This window comes from Drosophila virilis, chromosome 3 (genome assembly GCF_030788295.1).
Source record: "Drosophila virilis strain 15010-1051.87 chromosome 3, Dvir_AGI_RSII-ME, whole genome shotgun sequence".
Classification (NCBI taxonomy): domain Eukaryota; kingdom Metazoa; phylum Arthropoda; class Insecta; order Diptera; family Drosophilidae; genus Drosophila; species Drosophila virilis.
In genome coordinates this window covers 680,759-692,031 of record NC_091545.1, presented here as the reverse complement: position 1 = coordinate 692,031, position 11,273 = coordinate 680,759, and the positions used below count along the sequence as shown (strand labels likewise).

The 11,273-nt window shown below is 42.0% G+C and overlaps 1 protein-coding gene across 2 annotated transcripts; it reads right to left on the bottom strand.

Annotated features, from left to right (window-relative positions):
- Nucleotides 1-2,026: 2,026 nt before the first annotated feature.
- LOC6636566 (uncharacterized) lies at nucleotides 2,027-11,273 on the bottom strand. Of its 2 annotated transcripts, none has more exons than XM_070208326.1 (6): nucleotides 10,762-11,273; nucleotides 5,770-5,901; nucleotides 5,335-5,485; nucleotides 4,476-5,230; nucleotides 3,450-3,655; nucleotides 2,027-2,632 (listed from the first exon to the last, which is right to left on the bottom strand). In XM_070208326.1, exons 1-6 carry the CDS (start codon nucleotides 10,922-10,924, stop codon nucleotides 2,432-2,434), a joined length of 1,608 nt encoding a protein of 535 aa, XP_070064427.1. In that variant the 5' UTR covers nucleotides 10,925-11,273; the 3' UTR covers nucleotides 2,027-2,431. The 2 variants fall into 2 exon arrangements, with proteins under 2 accessions (XP_070064427.1, XP_002060070.1); XM_002060034.3 differs by having other exon boundaries at nucleotides 2,031-2,662; nucleotides 10,762-11,272.

Here is an 11,273-nt window from a genome sequence, read left to right as displayed (position 1 = left end):
ACTTTCTAGTGCGGCACTTAAATTTAATTAAATGACAAACTGACAGCCGCACGTCGCTCTCGCCTGTCGTTTAGTAGAGCAAAGCTCGAAACGCGCTTAGAAATTTTGCACACCTGACCCGCAAGAGGCGCGGGTGTGGGCGTGGCTGGTGGGCAGTTGCTTCCTAAAAAGGTTCTGGGTTCTGAGTCTTGTTTCGGTTTCTGCAAACCGCGCACGTTGCCCCAGGATTAACCGTTATTTCACCGACATCCACAGCCGCAGCAGATTCGCCAAACATTCTGCCCCAAGAATTTCAATTGAGTTGTATTTTTTGGCAAACCAAACGAACAGATTGCCGATGGTATCTGCATGATGTATGGCAGCCATTGGCCACACCCACCCCCAGCCGTCAATGCGGCTGTCGGCCGCCCACTCGCGAGTTTAGAAAGTGCTGAAAACTAAACTATTTCTAGCTGCTCGTCTGTCTTTTGTCTCTTTGTATGGGTTGCCCCCGATCAACATCAATTATGTGGCACACGTTTGCAGACACCTTCGATGCGAGACTCCCACGCGGGGGCAATCGAATTTTTATGGCCAATTTCATTGATTTTAATTTTGCTAATGATAAGCATTTCTTTGCACGAACCCAGCTACCTAGCTCCACAGCTCCGATGGCTGCCTCTAGATAAGGCGCATGTTGCGGCATGTCAATGTGTGTCGCCTTTCAGGCCCGTTGCCCCCGCGTTGCATGTTAATGCCCGAACGAGCTTTTCTTTCAATTAGTGCACTCGCCCAGGCCGAGTCCGAGTCCGAAGTCTACGCGCTTTAAAGAAGGTCAATATCAGTAGCTGGCAAGAGACGTGTCAGAATGCGTGAATCCAACTGGACCCTTGTTCACTTTCTTCTTGGGGAAGAGACTCATCTATTTCCGCTGGGGGTCGCTGTCAATCGCTGTCAATCAATTGTTGCCTGGACATCAATTAGTGTCGATAATTTATTAGCCATAAATTGGCTACCCTCGCGCTTGTTTGACGTTTCTCAAACAAACATTTAATTGGCAAACATTTTTTGCCAGCGTCGAAAAAACTTTGTGTACTCAGCATTTGAGGCACGCACCGCACATGCGCGAACCTGCGACACCGGGGACACCCATCGATCGCCGTCGTCTTCTCTAGTTACTGGAGCACGTCGCACCTATTTGGTATTACGGAGCGGTGCTCCGTACTTAAATTGGGCCACAAATTAGAATCAGGCGCACGGCCGCACAGGTGAAATTTCGAAAAATTCCACATAGAATTGACCGCATTCTAGCCCCATATTTTGTGTGCTCGTGTGCAAATTATCTATGCATCGATTACCACAGGAAGTCGACACCCATTTCTTTTTTTTCATGTCAGGCAATTGTAATTTTGTAAAAATATTCCCTTTCAGCGTAGTTGAACAACACATCTTCTAAGTCTATCGAAACAATTTACCTTCTTGGGATCTCTTCTTACTAAGCTTGTCATCCACAATCGCTTTAACATAAAATTTTAAGGTTCCAAGTTAAAAATAATTATCCCCCTTTGAGATTTCTTTTTTTAAGATTGTCATTCACAAACGCTTGAGTATAAATCCTTAAGACTCAAGTTAAAAATTTAGTTTGGTTTTGCTTGAATGTAACGATTTCAATCTAGAGAACAAACCAAAACCAAAATGTCTTCATCTATCGAAATTGGCGAAGATTTGGCAAAGTAATAGAAGTTTTAAGGTTAGTAGGGTCTATTTTTTATTTATTTATTTATTTTTATTCATATTATTTTTTTTATTTAATAGAAAGGAGAGACTTTGGATGTTAAAACTTGTCGCAATTCATATAGATTTATTAACGAAAAATTAAACCCCTCAGAAATGTTATCTTAACCATTTCATAAATATTCTTGCACACTAAGATTCAGAACTAATGTAGACAGCATAATCGGCGCAGTTTTTCATCGGTTATTAGAGATATAGGAGATTTAAGTATAAGATATTAGCATATTTATTTAAAAAATCAGCAGCAAAATTTTTTTGTCGTCATCACTTTACATTTCACTAAATTTTCAAAGAGTTACAATTATTAAAGTTTTTATTATGCATAATAACATAAAACATACGAGTAAAATAAATAATTCAAATAAATTACTTAAGGCTAACTGCATCAGCTTAATATTCAACAAATATTAATATTAAAGCAGAAATATTTACTGCATTTGTTTTTTTAAGTAAGACTAAAATTAAATTTACATGTTAGGGCATTGCACTAAAGTCAAATAAATTTCTACTAAGGCGGGGTTACAGCTACAATTGGTTTACTGGCATTTGGGCTAAAATTAATTTCGAACTAGGACTCTAGGGATTATTTAATAATCAGCGTCATAATAAGATGTAAGTCAAATAAGTAGGTTATATAAATAATGCTCCATGGGCACATTCACTGCCACTGATATTGATTGCGATAGGCCAAATAATGGGGATCCTGCGTCTGCTGCAGCTGCTGCTGCTGCGGTCTGACCTGGTAGCTGTCCGTGGAGGAGTCGACCTCCTCAATGGATGGGTCCGTTTGCAGGGAACGCTTCCAGTAGCTGCCGCCCTGCTCGCTGCCCCAATCCTCGCCATGGTCCTCGTAATGGTGCTGATGATGAGCATGTTCGACATAGACAACCTAGTTAGAAATGATGCAAATTGGGCGTGAAGTGAGAAACACCACAGGAAATACCAAAGAGCCCAGAGTGTAAGAGCTGTGTGGATGGACTGTTTATTGGGCGGGGGGAGATATATTTTGGGAGAAGAATATTTATGTGTGTGGGGACCTTTGTTTGGCTGTCTTTCAGCTGCTTTTAAAGGCATGTTACATGAGGGGAGGGCGAGAGCCACGCCCATACTTACACAGTTGTGGGGAACATTTTGAATACGCTACGTAAATATTTTTGTTTATTTTGACTGGTTTTTAGTTATGGGAATCTTTTGAATTTATTTACTGATTATTGTGGTAGCTGTCCAAAAATTTTACCATATCTGAAACCAAAGAGGTCTGAATATGTTAGCATACGGAACATTTTGAGGTCTGTAATTGTTTGGAACTGTTGTGGAGAAATTTGTAAACGGAAACCGCAGCTGGAGTGAAACAGTTGAAACGCCTTGGATCTGTGTACGCAGTACTCCATATTTATATACAATATGTTTTCAGAGTATACAGGGAAAGGGATAGAAAGAGTGAGAGTGAGTGAAAGAGAGAGTGAGTCATCAAATGTGGGAGGCGATGTTTGCCAAAAACATTTGCTCATACTTAAGATTAAGATTAACAATTTCACAAAGAAGGGTGCAGAAGATCCGTTTAGAACAGGAAACATTGTGGTCTCATAACCGGAACGAGATGTTCGTGTGCGATGCGAAACAAAACAAAAACGAAACACATTTGTAATTAGCCCATCGGGTGCCTTTTAACTCACCTTGGACGGTGTTCCGCCTCGCTTGACATCGATCCAGAACCGGGCGATATTTATCAGCAAGCCGATCAGAGCTATGGCAAAGAACTTCACCTGCAAATGGGCGCCCAGTATTTTCAGCAGCAATTCGATTTTGGCCTTCAGCAGGGAGCCAATTAGCACCAGCTTTGCGTATGCCTTCCTCTTCTTCTTCTTCTTGCCGCGTGTAACTGTAAATCAGGTTAAAGTTCGATTAATATCGCTTTGAATTTACTAAACCAACCTTATGACCAAGAAAAAAGAACGCATCGAAACACATAAAAACGATTTAACGATATTTATCGCTTGGGAGGGTGGTGTTTGTTAGTATGAACTGCAGTGCGCGTAAGTGCGTTAACGGTAACGATAACGATAACAGAACGATAACGATAACGATAACACAAAAAGCATTCGAATCAAGCAGGCAATATGTACAATACAAATAACACTTAAACTAGTCACGGATAAGTAATTTATGCAAATAAAAGCGCAAATATTGGAAGTAAGTTTACACTTTTTTTTTAAATACCTTCATTTTGAATTTAAACATAAATTATTTGTCCGTTAATAGGCAGCTTAAAAGTAGCTTAACGTTTATGCGCTCTGTGCACAGCTGAATGCTATGACATTTCGACGCACCGACACCAAAGCGCGCTGCTTGCCAAGCAGTGTACATGCGCTGCACATGTCTGCCTGCTATGACACACGCATGCATGTTATTTTATACGCTTGCAGAGTTGATTATTGTCTTCTTTTTTTTTAACTCTTTAATATTATTAGTTTGTGGAGATGTCTATTCTATTTTTTCTTACTATTAATCTTTTGTGGAGAAGTCTCATTTGTTTTTCTCACGTCTCTGATTTTTTTAATTTCTCTGCAAGTGTACTTATCTTTGGCATGCCAAAGACTTAACTTTTAGCAGCTTATATTATTGATAGATAGGCACTAAAGTGTGCTTCGGAAATGGTGCGCTAAATTCATTGAAAACCACACGCAGCAAACAACACACACCTCCGTTACTTCTACCATATTTAATCGGGTTCTTATGCTTGCGCTTTCCACCGCCGCCTCCGACCCCGGCATCGACCAGATCGTCCAGCAGGCCGATGCCCAGGGGATCGCTTGTCTCCTCCTGGACGACCACTTGCGACTGTTGACCCTTCCGCTTGCGCTTGCCGCGCTTGGTCTTGCGCTTGAACGGCCTGCCGCCGCCTCCGTGTCCGCCTCCTCCTCCTCCGTGGCTAACCTGCGTTTCGCTGTCGTGACCGTCATCCACTTCGTGCTGCTCCGGCGCTGCCTGCACCACAACCAATGTGGCTGGCTGTTGTTGCTGGCCCTTCTTCTTGCGCTTGGTCTTGTTCTTCTTGCGCTTGCCGCCACCGGGTTTCTTTACTGCACCCGCCGCATCTTCGGCGCCATCCTCGAGCTCTATGAACTCGACGGCGCTGGATGTGCCATCGTCGCTGAACACCGAGGTTTTCACATCGTTCGCCGGCTGCGCATTGCTCTCAGCCAGACTTTGAGCACTTTCATTTTCTGGCTCGGCCTCCGCCTCCGCCTCGGCTTCCGCCTCGTCCTCCTCGGCATCGCTCGTTTCCTGATCGCCGCTGTTGGAGGCATCATCGTCCGTCTCATCCTCGCCGCTGTTTTCGACAGCCGATTCCGCCTCATCTGCATCCGTCTCCTCATCATCGTAATCCGCATTTTCACTATCATCTGCCGCCGCTTTCGGTGACTGCAGATACTCGTACTCGCGGCCAAGGAAACTGCGCAAAAAAAAAAACCAAAAAAAAGACCAAACGAAAGAGAAGGAGAAATAGAGTTAGGAAACCGGAAAATGTTAGCCCAGTCAACATGACCAGTTACCCACCCGTCCATCGTCTCGGCGAGATACTCCTTCATGTATTTGGTGCCGATTTCGATTTTTTTGAGCAAAGTCGACGGCTTCTCTTTGATGGGCAGCTCCGAGGCGCTGTAGCCGCGTCTCTCGATCGTCGCGTTCAGCTGCCGATCCGCTTCGACTGTGGCGAAAATGGAAAATATTTATTCAAATGTTGTCCAGAGTACAGAGTAAAGAATTAAGATCGAAAGCTTGGAATTATTTGCCGCATAACTACAACTCAAGCAGACAAACCTTTATATAAATGGGTGCAAATGCAAATGCACCTGAGTCTGGCTAATCTTTGCAAATTGGCAAGTTTCACTGGCTCTGATTTTCACCCGAGCGCATAAATCACATGTGGGAAAGGCCTCGCTTGAACCTTATTAACACCTCTTTCACCTGGTCGATTAGCGCGTCGCTCACCTTTCAATTTTTGCCACTGCAAATGGAGTTCATCGTCCCAGACGTCCAGAATCCTGGCCGACTTCTGCCGGGCACAGCCCCAGGGCTCAGCGCGTATGGGACACAGCGCCAGGTCCAAATACGGCGAGATCTCTGAAAATGAAAAATTTATAAAAAATCAAGTTGACATTGAAGAGTCTCTGCTAAAATTGTTTAAAAAGGCCTAAACATATTTGGGTGTGGAATTTTTGGAATTTGGTCTAATTTGGTTAGCGTATGGTTTACGATGGCCAGCTTTTCCAACTATAAACATTTGAGTGAAAGTACGCACAGCCACTGACCAGCAACAACAACAACAACATGCACTGATAACACCTTGTGTGGCAATTGTTGGCTCTGCCGCTCATCCATGCCACCACCTGCAGCTGCAAAATTGTCTGCGGCGCATGCCGCATGTTTAAAACATGCTTATTGCTGATTTCTAACCAAGTGAAAATGTGCAGAGCCTCACAATTAATCACAACTTAATTGCGGCACTCGATTTTAAATTCAATTGACAACCAATTAAGTTGATTGTTTAAATTATAATTTAACCAGCGCTGACCTGCCGGGCATCATTTGCCACACTTGCAACGCTCTGTCTGTGGCAAGCTGCTTGTAAATTGAGCAATTATTCGTATACCCTGCTCGCATTAAAAATGAGTAAAAAGGGTATAATGTTTTTGTGGAAAGGCAGAGGGAGTTATCTACAAAATATGGTTAGTATATATATATATATATTCTTGCTTAGCATTAAAAGCCAAATTGATATACACATGTCCACATGTCCGAATGTTCTTGCTTAGCATTAAAAGCCAAATCGATATACACATGTCCACATGTCCGAATGTCTGTCTGTCGAACGGAGCTCCTCATGCTATTATTAGCTTATCTGAGAAATTATAAGAACCAGATATATCATTTGGCAGAGGGAATTATCTATTAAACATATACATATGCTAGACATTAACAGCCAAGTCTAAAAAAACATGTCCGCATGTCTGTCTATCTGTCGGTCGAACGGAGCTCCGCCTGCCTCTATAGGCTTTTCTGCGAACTCATTAGAACTACGCTACTACTACTATGTAGGGTGTAGGGAAAAGAATTTCTTAAGTTTAGTCGTGGGTTATATTTTAATCAGGGTCTACGCTGGGTTCAAAGCCTGTCCCTAGTCGGTCATACCCTTTTAATGCACTCTTACTTATTTTTATCTCTTATTATAATTGAGCCTAGGGGGTGCTCATGCAACACACACTGCAGCAATCTGTCACCTGGTTGCATTTTAATTGCGCCACATCAGGTGATGCTTCTGCTGCTGTATTTTACATCCAGTTGCAAGTTGCAGCTGTCACAGCTCCAGGTCGTGATTAGTGAAAATGGCAGCACATGAAGCCTAGCATATTTTACTTTCAATAGGCTGTACTTTGACCCAAACGGCAGCCAATAATGTCATTTTGTGCAGCATCCAATGCCAGGTGAAAGCTGAAATCAATGGGAACTGCCGCAGCTCGTGTGCGCCTAGGATCTGGCATTGTGAGAAATTGTTTGTTTTCCCTCTTGTCGTCGTGGTGACATTCAACAGATAAAATCCTTGTACTGTCGGCAACCCACGCGGAATTCACTGCGATTCCCTGGCGAGCGTCTGCATGTTTGACATTTGCCAGCTCTTTGTTTGGCTGCTTACAAATGTGGCACATTAAGCCAGACCCTGCTCTTGGCCACTTTTCTGGCTACCCCTGCCTCAACCCGCTGCCCAGCCAGACCATGACCAAGAGCCCAAGACAATGCCCATGCGCTGGGCTCGAGCTAATTTCAGCTACACTTTTTTTTGTACTTTCACTGCAATTGAAATTTATGCGTGGCCCATGGTTATTATACTTTGGCTGGCAATCGCATGCATTCGGGGGCGTACCCAATGAGCCCGAACTTGTCGATGGGTGACGCGTCTATTTGCATGTCCACAATCGCCTGGGCCCATTGACTGGCCACTGGCCAACTGTAAACGCTGCCCGGCTGCTGGGGATCTGGGCCAACTATCAACTGGCAACTGGCGACTGCTAACTACATAACTGTGCTGTAAATCTCATTTATCTATGGCCATCGGCTGTCCATAACAGTAGCTCATAAAATATTAGCATAATCACGAGAAATTCTACAGATATTGTAGATAGAGTTGTAAAGTTAAACGAGCCTTGGGTAGCATTCGAAAGTGAAATACGCGTTTATTTTATGGGGTTTATGCCCAGATTAAGTCGTTACAAACATGTACATTTAAATATTGAGAAAAAGTAGAAGCAGTTAACTTAATTTAAAGAAAAAAACCTTTATATATCAAAGCCAGCATAATTTTCTGAATTATTCAGCTAGTTAGTCCGCCCAGATAATTTATATATATATTCATGTACATTTTATACTTGTAAATTGCGTTTCAATATTGAGTAAACGGGGAAGTAGTTAACTTAATTTAATACAAATTTGTTGAGTTTGCTGTCATATCACAGACAAAGCCCTACAATTTCATTTCAATTCAAATTAATTAAGTCAAACTACATTTTATGCCTCTCAACTACGTTTAAATATTGAGGAAGTAGTTGATTGAATTCTAAAATAAACTAACCCATGCAGACCACCACATTTTGTTGAAGTTTTCATCATATCACACACAAAGCCCACCAATTTCTATTCAATTCAAATAAAATCTGTTAGTTTTTCGGCTCTTTCAATTTCTAGTTTAGAGTTTTTAGAACACAACCTGTGTGGAATAAATGAAAGAATTCTTCGCCATAGAAACTTGTCCCCCTCCGAGCCAAACAACAACAACATACTTTGCATTACCGTTACCCAAGAAATGTGTGTGAGTTGTGCCGGGGCTACACGGCTACCACAGCCAAAACGCTCAATAAACTTTCACTGGTTTTCGATCTGCGGCGTTTGGTTTGAATAAAAGACGCGTAAAACGAGAAATATGTACGCAAATCCGAGTCATTTCCAGCTCTCAATCCATGTCACTTAAAACTCACATCACAGATCCTATGGAAGGGGATTTGAACTGGCATCTGGGCATATGGTATATGGTCTGTGGTCGGTTGCCTCTGCCCATTGTTGTCCGGCCAAAATGGGCAATTTGCGAGTCGAGCGAGATGCCAGGCGAGCAGCAATTAAAAAATGAAATTTGATTTCATTCCGTGGACAACACTTTTAATTTTTGCTCTTGCCATTTATTTTTCTTTATGTTTTATTTGCAGAAAAATGCTGTCAATGCCGCCTGCTAAGACGCGGCCGCAGTTTTGTCTTCAGTTTTTCCAGTGGCAACAGCAACAAGCTAAACAAACAAGACAAGCTGTAACCACATTTATACACACCTAGTCTCACACACACGCAAACACACGCACACACACACACTTCTATCTCAATTGACGGTTATAACCCAAATCTGAGCAGTTTTCTGGTTGTTTTTGGTGTCAGCTCCCCCCAACAACGCCTCGATTCTCAGCCGGCCTCAGTTTATTGTCTTTTGTAGTGGACAACCGAATCTGGCACCATATCATGTCTTGACTAAGATATCAGCCTGTTTTCTGTTTTCTGTTTACATATCGTTGTTGTTCTCTTTTGTTGTGGGGCATAACAACTTGCACATGAGCGAAGCGTATCGATGATCAGTTTATGCTCAACAAATGTCTGTTGTAATGCTAACAATTTGTGCGAAATTGATAGTAATTAAAGCTTATCTAGTCGATTATTGGCTTACTTATTAGTCAAGAAAATACGTATAACAAATATAAAAGGCTTCCTTTAATAATGTTAAGTTATTGGCACGATCTTAGAAAGAAATGAACCTAACAAGAGACACAGACTTATTATTGATTTATTCGATTCAGGTACTAAGAAATTTTGAAACAAATTTAATTTCCAAAGATTTTCATTGCAGTAAGAATTTGAGAAATACAATTTTTGCAATGAATCAACAGCTTCATATAAATAAACAATTAATAATTTAATACTTTCAAGCTTATCTTAGTCAAAACCCACTAAAATATTTATTTATTTCCACAGATTTTCATTGCAGTCAAGATTTGTGAAAAATAGTTATTGCAATAAATGGACAGCTATAATTTAAATAAATAATACTCTGTCTGATTTAATGCACTCTTAAACTTAACCCACTAAATTTTCCGTTTTTGCCAGAGTATTTCAAGTTCGTTCTATAAAAAAGAGCGTGTTTTTGTCATGTGTTTAACTGCGTGTGCTTTTAATGACTTTACATTATGTGCACCCTTTTCACAGCTCAAGCTTCGGACCGTGCAAATAATGGTGTGTTTTAAGCGCTCAACTAGTTCTGGTTTAGTTATAAGTCTGACCCATATTACATGGCCAAGGTGCTTACAATGTGCTTTTATTTTTGTGGCACTTGTGGCACAAGTGGGGGCCTCCCGGCTAATTGCTCGCTTTGCACACCTGAAGAAGAACAGAGCCGAGCCGAGACGAGTTGCGAGCAACGAGCATGTCACCTGCTCCATAAACGCAAACCCTTTCCTAACAATGTTCCTGTTCTGCTGCACTGGCCATGAGAGTCAGCGTTAATTAGGCATAAAGTTGACAACTCGAATTGATGTCGTCTGCCGACTCTCGACTGCCGGCTGTCGCCTGTCAATTGACACATCAGACATCTATTCATCTGAGCCGTATTTGGTATTCAGTCTGAGAAACCCATCTGCGCTCAGCTATGATATAATGGCTAGTAAAATTCGTGCGCTCTCACATTTACCTTAATGAGCCAAAAATTTCACTGCAATAAAAAAAAGTGCTTTTGATTGTGTTTTGTTTTGCTTTGCATTTTAAACAGCGGCCCATTGCGCATTACAAAATACAAAAAAAAATATGAAAAGAAATTGGACAAGAGCTGAGTCATTCACCAAAAAAATATGGCAACAAACCGAATGAATTTGTGCATCCAGGTGACTTGGCATAACTTACCATTTAGTTGGCGTGCAGCAGGTGCCACAACTGGCGACCAGGCTGCAGCTGGAGCGGGAGCTGGAGCTGGGACGGAGGCGGGCAGGCTCCAGGCATGCGTCAGTGTAAATGGCAATGGCAAACATAGCAGCAGCAAGAGCCCAGCTGAGGCCGCTGAGTCCATTTTGGTTAGAAACTAACTCAAGTCAGCCGATGAAATTTCACAAATACAGATACAATATATATATATATATATAGATAGATAGTTACAGACACAGATGGAGTTGCCGTTAAATCGTTTACAAAAGTGTGTTCTGATTTATGTACACTGCTCGACACGCAAAGGCACAACGGATCTTTGTTCCATTTTCTTTTTGAAAGAAGTCGTCACCAAAAACGCCACAATTAACGCACTTATAAATATTCAAATATTCAGCTGCGCCGGCGCATCGAATTCACCTCACACTCTGCCTAGTCCTCTGCGATTCGATCTTAACACGACCAAGTTCAAGGTAAGATTGAGCCATGACGCG